Genomic DNA, 17,040 nt, shown 5'->3' with positions numbered 1-17,040 from the left:
CTTAATCTTCTTTTGTTTAAGCTGTAAAGGCTCAGCTCTTTTAATCTTTCCTCATAACTCATCCACTGTAGCCCTCAAGCAGCCTAGTCGCTCTTCTCTGGACCTTTTCTAGTGCTGCTATGTCCTTTTTGTAGCCTGGAGACCAAAGCCGCACACAGGACTCCAGCTGAGGCCTCACCATTGTGTTATAAAGCTTGAGCCGAACCTCCTGTGACTTGTACTCCACACATCAAGGCGCTATATAACCTGACATTCTGTTTGCCTTCTTAATGGCTTCTGAACACTGACGGGAAGTCGATACCTTAGAGTTCACTATGACTCCTAAATCCTTCTCCTAAGGTGTACTTCGATTTTCCAACCGCCCATTGTGTATTCAAACCTCACATTTTTACTTCCTATGTGTAATACTTTACATTTATCGACATTAAATTTCATCTGCCACAAATCTGCCCAAGCCTGTCTGCTATCCAAGTCCTTCTGTAATGATATAATGGATTCCAAATTACCTTCTAATCCACATATCTTGGTATCAACTGCAAACTTAACCAGCTTGTTACTTACTTATTCCTACCCAACTCATTTATATACAGTATATTAAAAATAGTAGCAGCTCCAGCACTGACCCCTGTGGAACAGCACTCTTAACATCGACCAATTCTGATGAGGTTCATTGCATCATCATCCAGTCCACTATAACTTCTAAATCCATCTCATACAGAATGGAACGCGTTGTTCAGAAGTTGTCTGTATTCTGAAAGACAAAGCACAAAACAGGTTTTTTTTACTGGTGGCATCCATGTCGTTTTTCCAAATGTTATACTTGAACATGGTCAATTCGAGTGTGACATCATTCCCATCTCTGACGTCCGACTTCCAAGCTAAACAGAATGCAGCCTAATCTCTGCAGGCAGTTCCTTCAACCTCCTGGCTTGGTGTCTGCTCAGCTGCGGGTCCCTCTATAGACCGGTGTGTGTGCGCCTTTTCTAATGATGTCCAACCAACTAAATTGACCACTGGTAGACTCCAAACATCTCAACTGAATGGGACACACTTGAGCCAGAATTTCAAGTGTCATGGCAAAGTGTCTGAATACTGGAATCTGTGGGCTGAGCTGACCTGCTTGGCCTACTGCCACCACAACCAGGGCCAGCAGTTTGCATGCCCTCCCAGTGTCTGTGTGGGTTTCCTCCAGCTGCTCCCGTTTCTTCCCAAATACATGCTAGTTAGGTGGATTGGTGATGCTAAATTGGCCCCAGTTTGTTCTTGGTATGTGTTGTTTTCCTATGATGGCATGGCTCCCTGCCCAGGGTTTGTTCCTGCCTTGTGCCCCATACTTGCTGGGATAGGCTCCATCAGACACCCCATGACCCTGTTCAGGACTAAACAGGTTTGAAAATGACTGACTGACTTTTAATACATTTGCAATAATACAGAAAATCCTGTGTTTGCTTTGCCATTCTGGGGTATTGAAGTGTTACTTTTTCATGGAAAAGATGAATTAAAATGATTCTTAGCATTTAACGAAATGTGAAAAAAGTGAAGGGTCTGAGTACCTTCTGACGGTACTCTCTATGGTGTATTTACCATATTTTTATATCTGGTTATAATTATTTCTGGATCTTACGGATGACCTGACCTGTTTATTATTTTTGTGCACCCAAACGGTCTTTGGCATCGCCATACTAATAAAAATAAAAATGTATTTTTAACATTTGCCTTTTTTTTTTTGGTAGCAGCACCCTTGGCTCCCCTTAGCAGGGTACTGGCTCTCCCACACCATGACTCCTGACACAATAAACATCCGTGTCAGATTAATTGGCGTGGCTGTGTGCGTCAGAGTGCCCAGCGATAAACTGGCGCCCTGTCCAAGGTTAGTTGCCGCCTTTGCTGGCGCACGTTTCCTTGTGACCCTGAAATTGGATCAGTCGGTTTAGAAAGTGGATGCGTGTAAATATTTGTCCTCTACCTGGGATTTCAGAAGGTGGCCGGCCTCATTGAGCAGTGATGGGTAACGTCCACCACTTGCCTACAGACCGTACAGCCGAGTACACAAAGGGCTCCGTAAGCATCGTGTGCTTCTGAAAGCCCTGCAGCGGCAAAGTCAACAATCTGGGCTCCTTTAAGGGCACACAACACTTTTTATTTTCCCGGATTAACCTCCTAGCGAGTGACTTAAGCTGGCTGGTGTACTTTAGCAAAAACAATAGAAGGTGGTGCTCTCAAACAAGCAGCGCCAAGATAGTATTGAGCAAAGGAAATGAAGAGAACAAACTAGAAGTGAGACCGCAAACTGAAAACGTGGGCTGCACTGATCGGGTTAGCCGTGCACACGGAAAATGACGTGCAGTCGGCAGCAAAGAGAGATGTAGAGATAGCTGAATAAGTTACGGGGGCTAAGGAGTTGCAGATTCAACATGTGGGGGGAGGCGATGCTCAGACCATAAGTGTCGGTTAGGGAGTGGGCGGCGGGTCCAAATAAAATCTCACGAGGCCTCAGCAGTCCTCAGCTCCTGTCTGACTTGTCTCTCCTGGGCTTTGTGTGCAGATGTCAGCACCAGCTGCTGAACTCATCACGTCTGGGGAGTGGGTGCGTAGTCTCCGATGGAACACTTTGGGGTCAGTGCAGGTCATCTGTGCACCATTTACTGGCTTAAGATCCAGAGAAGCTGTGGCTCACTGCTGGCTTGAGCACACGGGTCACTTTACGGCGATGCTGTTAATTCTTGTTACGCTGTCGGAGGGGTTTGACTTTGACTCCCCTCTGTTAATGTTATCTGATTTGGATGTGAATGCGTTCACATGCACACACGACACCGAGGCACGGTAAGGTGAGTAAGTCGGTTAAGGCAGAAACCTGATTTCTTCAAAATGCCCGAGCCCACTTAGGGAGTTGGGAAAAGGCTTCAATGTCATAAAAATGTGCTAAAAAAAAGATTAAACATCATTATCAACAGCTGTTGTGAATCAAGTATGGAGTTGGTGTCTCCAGAGATTGTGTAGTGTTAATAAGGGAGAGAAAAACCCCAAAAAAACAGTTGGGGGTACCACCTTAGTAATCCCTGAATTCTTGAAGAAAACAAACAGTCTTTAAAGACACGAGTTCACAATGGACTGGGACTGAAGATAAAATAATGAATGGTGGGTAGACTGGAAGTGGCGGGTACAGGAGAGTGGAAACCGGAAATGATGTCCTCAGTCAGCTGGTCTGCAGTGATAGAAAGAGAGAAAGGATTACAGCACAGCGCCAACCCCTGGCTCAGCAGGTAATCGCACTTATTTGAGCCATTAAGCTGTCTTCCATGCACACGCATGTCATTGTAGCAACGGACCAATTAACAATGCTCACGCCAACTCACATCATTTATTAACTCTTTGAGAAGGCTGAATATTTTTTCCAAAAAACTCAGTTTTCTGAAAAGCACACAAAGCGATGGTTTCACACATAAAACAACATAAAATGTTGTGATGGACGGCCGGGGATCTTGCCTGGATGGGATGCCCTTTTGAAGAGAAGATCGGGGGAATGGACATATTACCAGGAGTACCTCCCCCAGGACACAAGAGGGCAACCCCCTTAGTTTACATTGGGGCTACTTAATTGGAGCTCAGAAGCTCAACCCGGAGCGGGTCCGTGGTCACCACCAGGGGGCGCCTGGACAGCTCTGGAGTCTGGGCATGCAGCACTTCTGCCACACCCGGAATGCCAATGGGGAGACACCTGGAGCACTTCTGGGTGCAGTATAAAGGAGGCCTCCTCACTCCATTCGGGAGCCGGAGTCAGGAGGCAGTGGACAGAGCTTGTGGGAGAGGAGTGGACGTGGTCAGATAAGAGAAGAAAAGTACAGGACTGAGCATTGGGGCTGGTTGGTGCACTGTGTTGTGTGTGCAGGAGAACTGTAAAAGAGGGGTATCATTGTGTGACGGGTCAGAAGAAATGGTTTGGCTTGACGCGGGGATGTCTGCTCGGGTGTTCTCCTCCGCAATGTTGCTCGGTTTGATGTACACACTGCCTTGTCCATTTTGCTCCCGGTTAGTCTGTTTTGCTATCCGGCTTGAAGGACCATGTAAAAGAGGGGTGTCAGGGACACAGGGTTTAGCTAACAGAAAGCCAAGCACAGGAGTCACGGTCAGATGACTGGCGATATGAGACTCTTGAATTCCAGTATTTTATATTTATTTAACGTAAAAACACAACTGAAACAATAAACAAACAAACATGCTGTAGATAAACCAATATGGCAGAATAAAAAGTCTGTCGTGAACAGGCAACCACTTCCGGTCGAGGGCATGACCTTATTAAACTTTCTTACAAGAACTGTAACTAAAAAGTGTGTGCTTTTGGACATTGTTGTGTCTCAGTGTCTGTCTGTAGCCAGGCTGATCTTCTACAATGTATGCTGCTGAGGTTGCTGTCGCCCGCCTCTTCACCATCTCTCAGGAATGCACGGCGGGCTGGCTGCGTGGATGTCTTTGCGCGGCTGGTGGGTGGCAGTGACAGTTGCAGTGTGACGCAAACTGGTTTGTACCTCTTGTCATCGTTAGTGGCGGTCCTCCCAGATGAACATTGCCATAGGTGCATCAGCTGCACAAATGCGTTCAGCACCACGATCAGCTGATGCCGGTACCTCACTTTCGTTTTCGATCTCCATCTCCAGATCACTTGCATCCAAATCAGAGTCTCATCAGTCCGAGTCCAATTCAGCGATGATGCGTTAAACATCGTCCACGGAGTATTTTGCTTTGCACATTCGCTTTGGTCACTCTTCAAATGTCGATGTTATCTGCTCCTCGCTATTCTTGCAGGGAATCAAGGTCCAGAAAAAATTAAAACCAGAAAGAAAAATATGGTAAAGACACCATATGGAAGGTACTCAGACCCTTCACTTTTTTCACATTTCATTAAATGCTAAAAATCATTTCAATTCATTTTTTCCATCACCAAGCAACAATCATGTTTATGTCCTCTACCCTGAATTTCGACAAAAGTCGACATCCATCCTGAATGAGTTAAAATCATCAAAAATATTAGAACTTTCACAATGACTCTTCAAGGCATAAAGTTGCATTGAAGTTCCGGGTGAAGTTGTTATGTCTAAAAGAAAACGGAGTGCTCAGCAATACACTAATTAAATAAAATCAGTCGTGTCAAAATGGCTTCTGTGAGACAAAATCACACCCCAAACGTAACCGTGAATCAACAACGTTCATTGCAAATCAAAAACAAGTGAAAATTGCAGTGTCTTGACTCGCATTACCTGGAAACACATTTGTACAGCCACCGGCACTACAAACTGCATTCCGAGGGAATGACAGGTTTTGCAAAGAGAGAATTTTTGAGGTCGCCTCCGTTTTAATTCTAGTTCAAAACAAAACGACCACACAATGTGATAAAAATTAAAAAAATATTTGCCACACAAATAAAGTGGCTACTGTTAATCGGGTCTCTATGGTCTGCCTTGGGGTAATCCGTGGAGGTCCATAGCTCTGGTAGTTTTGTGTAGAAGTGATGCCTCGTGTTTTTATATCACAGGGGCTGGAAGGGGCGGAGTCAGTTGCCCTCATTGGGTAATTTCTTGATACTGTGGAGGAAGGAAAAGACAAGACCAGTTAGTGGCAGAACCCCCTCTCGGCCTGGGGTGCTATTGGTATCACATACCTGGGGAGAACTTGGAGGGCAATTCTCAGACGTGCATGCGTGACAGCTGTCAAAATGTGGGGAGTTTGCCATGCTTTAGAAATATTAAACAGTGCTGAAAAGTCATGCAATCCATCATCCTCTATGATTCTTATTTGTCTATTCCGGCATCTGAAGGTGACAAGATCCAGGAACTGCAGTCACTAAATTTAACATGCTGTCTGACTAATAAATTATGCAGTGAGATGCTGGCCTTAGCCTCACTGCTTCCTCCGTACATTCACACCTCCCTGAAACAATCCTGGAGGAGCCTGAGGTCTCATTTCTCTCCGTTTTACATCTTCACACAAGAAATCTGGTTGTGAACCCGGAGCCGCCTGGTCAGTAAGTGACGGCTGAATCTAGCTGAGTAACCAGAGGACCTTTTTGGGGGCAGCACTGACAGACCGAGGAGATCGTTCCTCCCTCACACTATGCGACTCTTCAATTCCACCCAGGGGGTTAAACGTTAACACTATACAAAGTTACTGTCTCTTATACCTGCATTTTTAGCAATCTATAATTTAATATTGTTTTTATCAGTATGCCTCTGCTGGAGTATGTGAATTTCCCCTTGGGATTAATAAAGTATCTATCTATCTATCTATCTATCTATCTATCTATCTATCTATCTATCTATCTATCTATCTATCTATCTATCTATCTATCTATCTATCTATCTATCTATCTATCTATCTATCTATCTATCTATCTATCTATCTATCTATCTATCTATCTATCTATCTATCTATCTACAGTGATCCCTCGCTATATCGCGCTTCGCCTTTTGCGGCTTCACTCTATCGCGGATTTTATATGTAAGCATATTTAAATATATATCGCGGATTTTTCGCTGCTTCGCGGGTTTCTGAGGACAATGGGTCTTTTAATTTCTGGTACATGCTTCCTCAGTTGGTTTGCCCAGTTGATTTCATACAAGGGACGCTATTGGCAGATGGCTGAGAGGCTACCCAACTTACTTTCTCTGTCTCTTGCGCTGACTTTCTCTGATCCTGACGTAGGGGGTGTGAGCAGGGGGGGCTGTTCGCACACCTAGACGATACGGATGCTCGTCTAAAAATGCTGAAAGATTATCTTCACGTTGCTACCTTCTGTGTGCAGCTGCTTCGTGAAGCGACATGCTGCACGGTGCTTCGCATACTTAAAAGCTCAAAGGGCACGTATTAATTTTTGACTTTGTTTTTCTCTGTCTCTCTCTCTCTGCTCCTGACGGAGGGGGTGTGAGCTGCCGCCTTCAACAGCTTTGTGCGGCGGTGCCTCGCATACTTAAAAGCCAAACAGCCCTATTGATTTGTTTGCTTTACTCTCTGTTTCCTTTGAAGAGGAAGATATGTTTGCATTCTTTTAATTGTGAGACAGAACTGTCATCTCTGTCTTGTCATGGAGCACAGTTTAAACTTTTGAAAAAGAGACAAATGTTTGTTTGCAGTGTTTGAATAACGTTCCTGTCTCTCTACAACCTCCTGTGTTTCTGTGCAAATCTGTGACCCAAGCATGACAATATAAAAATAACCATATAAACATATGGTTTCTACTTCGCGGATTTTCTTATTTCGCTGGTGGCTCTGGAACGCAACCCCCGCGATGGAGGAGGGATTACTCTATCTATCTATCTATCTATCTATCTATCTATCTATCTATCTATCTATCTATCTATCTATCTATCTATCTATCTATCTATCTATCTATCTATCTATCTATCTATCTATCAGTGATCAAGGCTGTTTTGTGACTCAGTGGTCAAAATTTCACATTTGACCGATGCCACCTGTGACCACCAGGGGGTGTGCAGTAGCCCAAAGTTCAGACACAAGTAAGTCCCAATATAAATACTGTACAATGTTTATTAATAATAATCCATCCATCCATTATCCAACCCACTATTACCGTAACTACAGTGTCACGTGGGTCTGCTGGAGCCAATCCCAGCCAACACAGGGCGCAAGGCAGGAAACAAACCCCCGGGCAGGACGCCAGCCCACCGCAGGGCACACACACACCAAGCACACACTAGGGACAATTTAGAATCGCCAATAGCGCCTAACCTGCATGTCTTTGGACTGTGGGAGGAAACCGGAGTACCCGGAGGAAACCCACGCAGACACGGGGAGAACATGCAAACTCCACGCAGGGAGGACCCGGAAAGGAAACCTGGGTCTCCTAACTGCGAGGCAGCAGCGCTACCCACTGTGCCACCGTGCTGCCCCATTAATAATAATACCTTATGGAAAAGTTTCAAAAGTGGCATAGAGCAAAGTACAGTTCTTCTCTATCTCTCTCTCCCTCTCTTTTCTTCACCTCCACCCTTCCCAGGTGAGCTTTGTTTGTTCTCCACTCCCGCCTGGGTGAAGTTCTGTCGTTCCTTTTGTCTCTGACCCAGGAGAGCCTCTTCTGCCAGGGCATAGCCCAATGGAAGCACCTCCAGGTCGATCGAAGTCCCATAAAGTACATTTACTTAAATTTATTTGGCTGACACCTTGATCCAAGGCAGCTTACAACATTTCTGATACAATTGGTTCCATTTCTTTTGGTTTTCCAATTGGGGCACAGGCAGGTCAGGTGAGGCATCAGGGGCTCAGAGTGGTGTCAGTAGTGGGATTTAAACCCAAAGCCTAAGAGTTTTAAGTCCAAAGCCTTAACCACTACACCAGACTGCCTGCCCTTAGTAGGGTGTGTATCTCTCCACAGTCCCATCGGGTGGCACCCACGGATCACAGCAGTGCTGCCTCACTGCACTACAGTTCCCATCATTCCTTGCAGGTATCTGAATGGGTCCTGTAGCCCAGGGATGCTGTCATCTAGCGGGTTGGGGGAGCATATAGCTTTGAGATGGAGCCTTCCCCAATCTTTGTTATATTGGCCTCCCAGTCGGTTAAGGGCATGAAACCAATCCCACCTGGGATGCCAGCCCATGTGTGTTGTCTTTTACAGATCTCAACTGAGAAGGGGATGGGTGAGTGAAATGGAGGTCAAGTGCTTTGGAGACTGAAGGAGAGCCCGATGCCACATTAGAGACACCAATCCAGTTAGAAACCGAAGTGGGCCAAAAGAGTTCTCATTTTGTGCAACTGGCTAAGCTTTTGATTTACTGATTTAGAGACTCTGGGTTTGTCTCTTGGCTGAACCTGAGACCCCCAAGTAATTTCTCCCTGGTGACTACCCAGCGAAATACCCGCACAGATGGTGGAGGTGAACCAAAAAAATAATAAATAAATAAAACTCCATACAAAGAGCAAGCTTTGAGTTCAGGATGCTGGATCTGGAAGGTAGCAGAGCTGATCACTGGGTGAGCCCCACGTTCTGTTACATTATTTATGGTCCAGTTTAGTTTCTGTTACTTTTTCATTTATAGTTTAGGTGGGTCAAAGCACCACCCAGATGTTCATTATAAATAACAAAGCACGTGTGCCACCATTTAAAACCTAACAGAACTATGGGCCGTGGGAAGGCCTGTACAGTTGTTCAAAGGCGTCTATGGCCGAAGCAGTGGCAGGTTGTCATGGTGATGCCATCAGTGATGCCAAAACCTTTTATCATCTCAGGAATCAAAGGAAATGCATCATCACTGACGGAAACTTCTGATTTGAGTTGTGTGGTGAATTAGTTTTATGACTTTAGATTGGGGCCTGTGACAGCTCACTAGTTTTTGAATCCCCGTCTTCCTTCTATTCCCGAGTTTCCACTTCTATCTGCTTGTTGTTCAGCTATCATTCAGACCCCCTCCCCACTCCATTTTTGTCATAATATGTTCTGGCCAAGGTGGAAAGTGGCAAAATCAGTCAACTAAGTTAATTATATGAGCAGGAAATTAAGCTCTTTATTTAGGGTGAAGCAGAAGGCAAGGGTCAGAATATCAAAGAAAGCACGTAAATCTCTGTAACGAGGGTGGAAAGGGGCACGGCAGCAGCAGGAAGCCAGAACTGAAGTCAAAAGGTCTTCTGGAAAATCAGAACCAGAAAAACTAAGGGATAATAAACACACAAGAACAACAAGGTTTTGTTTATCCAAATCACAGATGGTGAACAAAGTGCCACGCTGGATATTTAAAGAGTAGTGGAAAGCGAAAACTAGCAGTGGCATCCTAGCCACTGAGCTCACAGAATGGCAGTGCCCATGAAATTAATATCCGGCATTTTCTAAGCAGCGTAGTCCTGAACAGGTTTTGAGAGGGTTGCTAGAGCTTAGCCCAGCCAGCATGAGGTGCATGGCAGAAACGAACCCTGGACAGGGCGCCACTCCGTCACAGTGACATACAGTAAATGTAAACAAAATAAAACTGTACATTTCTTTTCTGGCAACAAAAAAAATAAATATAGTCATCCACTATTGTTCTGTGGGAAACTATGTTAATAGATAGATACTTTATTAATCCCAAGTAGAAATTCACATACTGAATTTTTTAATATTCCTATGTATAGGATTCACAATGAAAATCAGTATTGCCATGATAATCATTTTAAAGTTAGAGTTTGCATGTTCTCCCCGTGTCTGTGTGGGTTTCCTTCCACAGTCCAAAGACATGCAGGTTAGGTGTATTGGCGATCCTAAATTGGCCCTAGTGTGTGCTTGGTGTGTGTGTGTGTGTGTGTGTGTGCGTGTGTGTGTGTGTGTGTGTGTGTGTGTGTGTGTGCGCGCGTGCGTGCCCTTGCGGTGGTCTGGCGCCGTGCCCAGGGTTTGTTTCCTGCCTTGCTCCCTGTTTTGGCTGGGATTGGCCTCAGCAGTCCCCCGTGACCCTGTAGTTAGGATATAGCGGGTTGGATAATAGATGGGGGCGGCACAGTGGCGCAGTGCTAGCGCTGCTGCCTCGCAGTTAGGAGACCCGGGTTCGCTCGGTGGAGTTTGCATGTTCTCCCCGTGTCTGCGTGGGTTTCCTCCGGGCGCTCCGGTTTCCTCCCACAGTCCAAAGACATGCAGGTTAGGTGGATTGGTGATTTTAAATTGGCCTTAGTGTGTGCTTGGTGTGTGGGTGTGTTTGTGTGTGTCCTGCGGTGGGTTGGCACCCTGCCCGGGATTGGTTCCTGCCTTGTGCCCTGTGTTGGCTGGGGTTGGCTCCAGCAGACCCCCGTGACCCTGTGTTCGGATTCAGCGGGTTGGAAAATGGATGGATGGATGGATAATAGATGGATGGACTATGTAAAGAGAATACTGCTGTTAAAAAGCACCTTATTTGTTTAAAGTGTTTGCAAACCAATACACACAATACACTACTTTGAGTTCATTATTGAATTTTGCACATAACAATGTCATTGTTGTGATTGTCTGCGATTAATCGTGATTAAAAATTTAATTGTTGCCCAGCACTATAAATATATATACAGTGTATATATATACAGTTTGTGTATGTGTATATATATATATATATATATATAATCTTATATATAATTCGCCAGCCTACTCACTCACTCACGTCCGTTCGAAGCCGAATGCGCAGTCGCCTTCTGCGCAGCTGCCCGAAAAACCTTACGAGACCGGCATCGCGGCAGGCGGCGGATTTACTGGCGCGAAAATTCAAAGAGAAAGGCGATTTCGACCAACATCGCGGCAGGCGGCAGATTTACGGCCGCAAAAATTCAAAGAGGAAAGGCGACTTCGATTAAAGCTGTAGAGGCCTGAAAGGCGATTTCGACTACAGCTTGAGGCCTAATTACGCATTCATTCAATACATCTACTGTATATCAGGTTTGTGGTGCTTAAACTTATTACTATGCCACTCGTGCCCGTTTCATCTTACGTTGTCGAAACGGGCTCTTTGTCTAGTATATATATATATAATATATATATAATATTAGGAAGGAAAGGTCTGTGATACGGTTTGCATATTTGCAGCTGGAGATCCACAAAGGGAGAGAATGAATCACGTATCATAAAGTAGTTTTTATTCCTGAGCTTTCAACCCCTGGCTTCTTCATCAGAGGATAATGCTTAGACTTACAAGAATCTAAGGCAATATATAGCAAAAAATTACGAGGAGGTGGGGGGGGCAGGGGAGGGCTAAGTCAGTGTGATCAGGAGGGGGGGGGTTATTGGTTGTAAAGTTTTATTTATTATGAACATGTAAATAGAACAGAATGTCTGTCTGTCTCCTATATATCCTTTGACCAATCTGGACTAAATTTTGCACAGTTGCTCTATAGGACCATACAGACAAAACAGACTACTTTTGATATCCAACATGTTGACCCTAGGGGGCCCAGTGTGTGTTTTTTTTTTTTTTGGTTTTGTTACCACACCAGTGCCACCTGCTGGCTCAGAGCAAGCGAAAACACCCAAACAGACAGAAGCCAGACTAGCAGACAAAATGACCCGAGCTTAACATGACTTACCTGCGCAACTCTGAGTGTGGCTTTTGTCTGCTGTAATGTAAAAAGGAGTATCATGTGCTTTTGTAGGGCAGTGTTTGGTCAAGCTTGATCGAGAGTGGAAGTGCACCGCAACACAAAGTAGAATCAAAGGGTGGTTGTTTAACTCCTGCTTTGTCAGAATTTCTTCCAAGTTTAAGCAATACGAACTGCCTACCTTGAACGGAGTGGTGGCTCTGTGGCTAGGGATCTGCATTGGCAATCGGAAGGATGCTGGTTCAAATCCCGTAAATGCCAATAAGGGACTCTGTTCTGTTGGGCCCTTGAGCAAGGCCCTTAACCTGCAATTGCTGAGCGCTTTGAGTAGTGAGAAAAAGTGATATATAAATGCAATTATTATTATCTTTTAACTAAGAGGACGCGTCAGACATGACAACATTCATGGTTACAGCCCAGCAAGGAGTTAACAAAATTTGGACTCGAAAAGAACAAATTTTTGAAATGCCATGTGCCACTTCTATCTACTGTACTATTAAAAGGAGTATCGTGCGCTTTTGGAGGAGGTATTGGGTGAGGCTTAATCAACAGTGGAAGAGAATCAAAAGGTGGATATTTAACTCCTGCTTTGTCTGCTCTTCTTCATAATTTAAGCACTACAGACCGCCCACCTAAGAGGATGAGAGAGGCGTTGTCTGTTGGGCAATGACAGACTACTTTGGCTTGTGAAAGTATAAAATGGCAGTGGCAAGTCCAAATCACAATTACAAAATAGCCACATTATAACTGTTTTGATCCATACTTAAAAAAAAAAAAAATGCCAAAGGCCTATAATCTCAAATAAGGAAGCGGAGAACTGGCAGAACCCCTGGCCCATATAAACAAAACCTTAACATTAAAACGTAGTTCTCTGGTTTGTTTTGAGACAATTTCTTTATTAAATAATCTAATTCAAAAATGTGCCCCAAAAATCAAAATGTTTTAAATATACCACCAAAAGAAAATGGTTAATAGAAAAACACCGTCTCTGGGGGCACTTTTTCTCATTGCTTTATTGTATTCTGTTTTGGACAGGGGGGTAGCATGGTGGTACCTCGCATCAAGGAGACCAGAGTTTGTGTCCCGGGTCCTCCCTGTGTGGATTTTGCATGTTCTCCCCTTGTCAGTGTCGGTTTCCTTCAGGTGCTCCAGTTTTCTGCCACAGTCCAAAGGCATGCAGGTTGGGTGGACTGGAGACACTAAATTGTGTGTGCTTGGTGTGTGTTCACCCTGCGATGGACTGGCGCCCTGTCCAGGGTTTGTTCCTGCCTTGCACTCTATGATAATTGGGACAGGCTCCAGTAGACCGTTCCTAACCCCCCCGTCACAAAGTGACCCTATTCAGGACTAGGCGGGTTTGAAAATGACAGACTGACTGTTTTGGACAGTTTTTTTTATGTAACTTTTCCTGTGCTGATCCACAGATCATTTCCAAAGTCAGGAATAGCCAAGGGAACTCTAATGGTAATTTTTCTGAGGCTCCCCCTATTGGCCCCCTGCAATCCCATTTGTCAAATCTCATAAGGCCAGGTCAACTCCGGGACACCAGTCCACACATATCGGCTTGGGGAAGTGGTGCCCCTTAAATATGTCAAGAACTTTACATATATACAGCATGGCGGAGAACAGTGAGACGTATACCAACCTATCAACTGGTGAACAGGCAAAAGTAGTAAAGTCGTCCAGCTCTAATGAGATGTTTTGTTCTTCTTTTTAGACGCCACTTTCAGAAAGCTGGGACACTGCTGACATTATGAAAAAGGTAAGAGCCATTTTAAGTGTATAATTTAAACACTGGGCACAAAATGTGATACAAACTTCGGACCCGCTAAACAATCCGGGTCAGATTAAACACCATTTGGTCATCTTTTTGTTTATTTTTGTATGGTTTTTGTTAGTGTAGTTGTTGTTGATGTTTATAACTAATGGTAATGCAGTTGCTCTGATATTACTTTATTTCCAGGTGCTGGTGTGTGTGTGGCACACGCAGTACCAATGCTAGGTTATCTTGTGCCATAGGCCAAGCTTATTAGTGTGCCAACCAACTGTTTGGTAGCTAACCCATGCAGTTGGGTACCCCCCTTATGAGCTGCGCCCTAGGTGAATGCCTAAATTACCTTAATGGCGGCGTTGGGCCTGGACACACATGCCACCATACTTAAGATCAAGTGACAGTTATGTGAACGTTTTTCTAAATAAAGGAAAGTCTTGACATTGAGAGAAAACTAGTTACGGGATAATTAATTTAAATTCCTGTTGTCCTGGCTAAATTGCCCACCTTGGCTTATTCATTATACTCCCATAATCCTCTCCTGTTTCTGTCTGGCTGTCTTCTCACCACTTCACCACAGAACAAGCAGTTCCCCGACTTTGAAAAGTTTTAATCAATCTATGTGTAATCAAGCTTCAGTGTGTTGGCTTAGAATTTGTCATTAACAAAGTAATGAAGCAGAGCAGACTGGTATGGAGAGTACTCAGAGTTTATTGCCACTTCGCTCATTACGTGCACCGCAGGGACAAACTGACCACGCCCCCTTTTCTATGGTATCCCTGAGGGGACAAAATACTCTCAGTAGGCAGCCTCATAAGGTCGTTGTCTTCTTCTTCGTCTTCTTCTTCTTTCGGCTGCTCCCGTTAGGGGTCGCCACAGCAGATCATCTTGTTCCATCTCTTTCTGTCCTCATCATCTTGTTCACCTGCATGTCCTCTCTCACCACATCCATAAACCTTCTCTTAGGCCTTCCTCTTCCCTGGCAGCTCTATCCTTAGCATCCTTCTCCCAATATACCCAGCATCTCTCCTGTGCACCTGTCCAGACCAACGCAATCTTGCCTCTCTGACTTTGTCTCCCAACCGTCCCACTTGAACTGACCCTCTAATGTCCTCATTTCTAATCCTGTCCATCCTTATCACACCCAATGCAAATCTTAACATCTTTAACTCTGCCACCTCCAGTTCTGTCTCCTGCTTTCTGGTCAGTGCCACCATCTCCAACCCATATAACATAGCTGGTCTCACTACCATCCTGTAGACCATCTCTTTCACTGTTGCTGATACCCATCTGTCACAAATTACTCCTGACACTCTTCTCCACCCATTCCACCCTGCCTGCACTCTCTTCTTCACCTCTCTTCCACAATCCCCATTACTCTGTACTGTTGATCCTAAGTATTTAAACTCATCCACCTTCGCCAACTCTACTCCCCTCATCTTCACCATTCCACTGACCTCCCTCTCATTTACACACATGTATTCTGTCTTGTTCCTACTGACCTTCATTCCTCTCCTCTCTAGAGCAGATCTCCACCTCTCCAGGGTCTCCTCAACCCAACCTGCTCCCTACTCTTACCATAAGGTAAACCCATTAAAGAAGAGCACATTGTAGGGGGCCCTGTTACATACATATATACACAGGGTGAGTCAAAATTATGTTAACACTATAGTACTGCTATGTATAAACTTATGTACAATTTTTGTGGACAATCTGTGTGCCGCTTATGGTACTTGTGTTGAACATGATGGCGAACAGGTTGAGACATTCCTGTAAATCCTGTTGCACATATGAAGTATGTTTTGTAAATAAATTGTTTCCGCCATTCAAATGTTAACATAATTTTGACTCGCCCTATATATATATATATATATATATAAATATATATATATATATATATATATATAAATATATATATATATATATATATATACAGTAATCCATCCTCCATCGCTGGGGTTGCGTTCCAGAGCCACCCGCGAAATAAGAAAATCCGCGAAGTAGAAACCATATGTTTATATGGTTATTTTTATATTGTCATGCTTGGGTCACAGATTTGCGCAGAAACGCAGGAGGTTGTAGAGAGACAGGAACGTTATTCAAACACTGCAAACAAACATTTGTCTCTTTTTCAAAAGTTTAAACTGTGCTCCATGACAAGACAGAGATGACAGTTCTGTCTCACAATTAAAAGAATGCAAACATATCTTCCTCTTCAAAGGAGTGCGCGTCAGGAGCAGATAATGTCAGAGAGAGAGAGAAAAGCAAACAAATCAATAGGGCTGTTTGGCTTTTAAGTATGCGAAGCACCGCGGCACAAAGCTGTTGAAGGCGGCAGCTCACACCCCCTCTGTCAGGAGCAGAGAAAGAGAGAGAGAGAGAGAAAAACAAACAATCGAAAATCAATACGTGCCCTTCGTGCTTTTAAGTATGCGAAGCACCGTGCAGCATGTCGCTTCACGAAGCAGCTGCACAGAAGGTAGCAACGTGAAGATAATCTTTCAGCATTTTTAGACGAGCGTCGGTATTGTCTAGGTGTGCGAACAGCCCCCCTGCTCAATCCCCCTACGTCAGGATCAGAGAAAGTCAGCGCAAGAGAGAGAGAGAGAGAAAAGTAAGTTGGGTAGCTTCTCAGCCATCTGCCAATAGCGTCCCTTGTATGAAATCAACTGGGCAAACCAACTGAGGAAGCATGTACCAGAAATTAAAAGACATATTGTCCGGAGAAATCCGCGAACCAGTAAAAAATCTGCGATATATGTTTAAATATGCTTACATATAAAATCTGCGATAGAGTGAAGCCGCGAAAGGCGAAGCGCGATACAGCGAGGGATTACTGTACTGTATATATATATATATATATATATATATATATATATATATATATATATATATATATATATATATTGTGGGGGCGGCATGGTGGCTCAGTGGTAGCGCTGCTGCCTCGCAGTTAGGAGACCTGGGTTCGCTTTCCAGGTCCTCCCTGTGTGGAGTTTGCATGTTCTCCTCGTGTCTGTGTGGGTTTTCTCCGGGTGCTCCGGTTTCCTCCCACAGTCCAAAGACATGCAGGTTAGGTGCATTGGCGATCCTAAATTGTCCCTAGTGTGTGCTTGGTGTGTTGGTGTGTGTGTGTGTCCTGTGGTGGGCTGGCACCCTGCCTGGGGTTTGTTCCTGCCTTGCACCCTGTGTTGGCTGGGATTGGCTCCAGCAGCCCCTTTGTTAGGATATAGCAAATT

At 44.5% G+C, this 17,040-nt stretch overlaps 1 protein-coding gene across 1 annotated transcript in view; it reads left to right on the top strand.

Moving 5' to 3' along the window:
- rapgef3 (Rap guanine nucleotide exchange factor (GEF) 3) overlaps positions 1-17,040 on the top strand; it is a 119,363-nt gene that overhangs the window by 26,561 nt on the left and 75,762 nt on the right. Inside the window, exon 2 of the mRNA XM_028798489.2 lies at positions 13,748-13,792. Within this exon, the coding sequence (XP_028654322.1) occupies positions 13,748-13,792 (45 nt within the window). The remainder of the gene's footprint in view (positions 1-13,747; positions 13,793-17,040) is intronic.

This window comes from Erpetoichthys calabaricus, chromosome 3, assembly GCF_900747795.2.
Source record: "Erpetoichthys calabaricus chromosome 3, fErpCal1.3, whole genome shotgun sequence".
In the NCBI taxonomy this organism is placed as follows: Eukaryota; Metazoa; Chordata; class Cladistia; order Polypteriformes; family Polypteridae; genus Erpetoichthys; species Erpetoichthys calabaricus.
The sequence above is the reverse complement of the archived record's forward strand: the minus strand, read 5'-3'. Positions and strand labels throughout refer to the sequence as shown.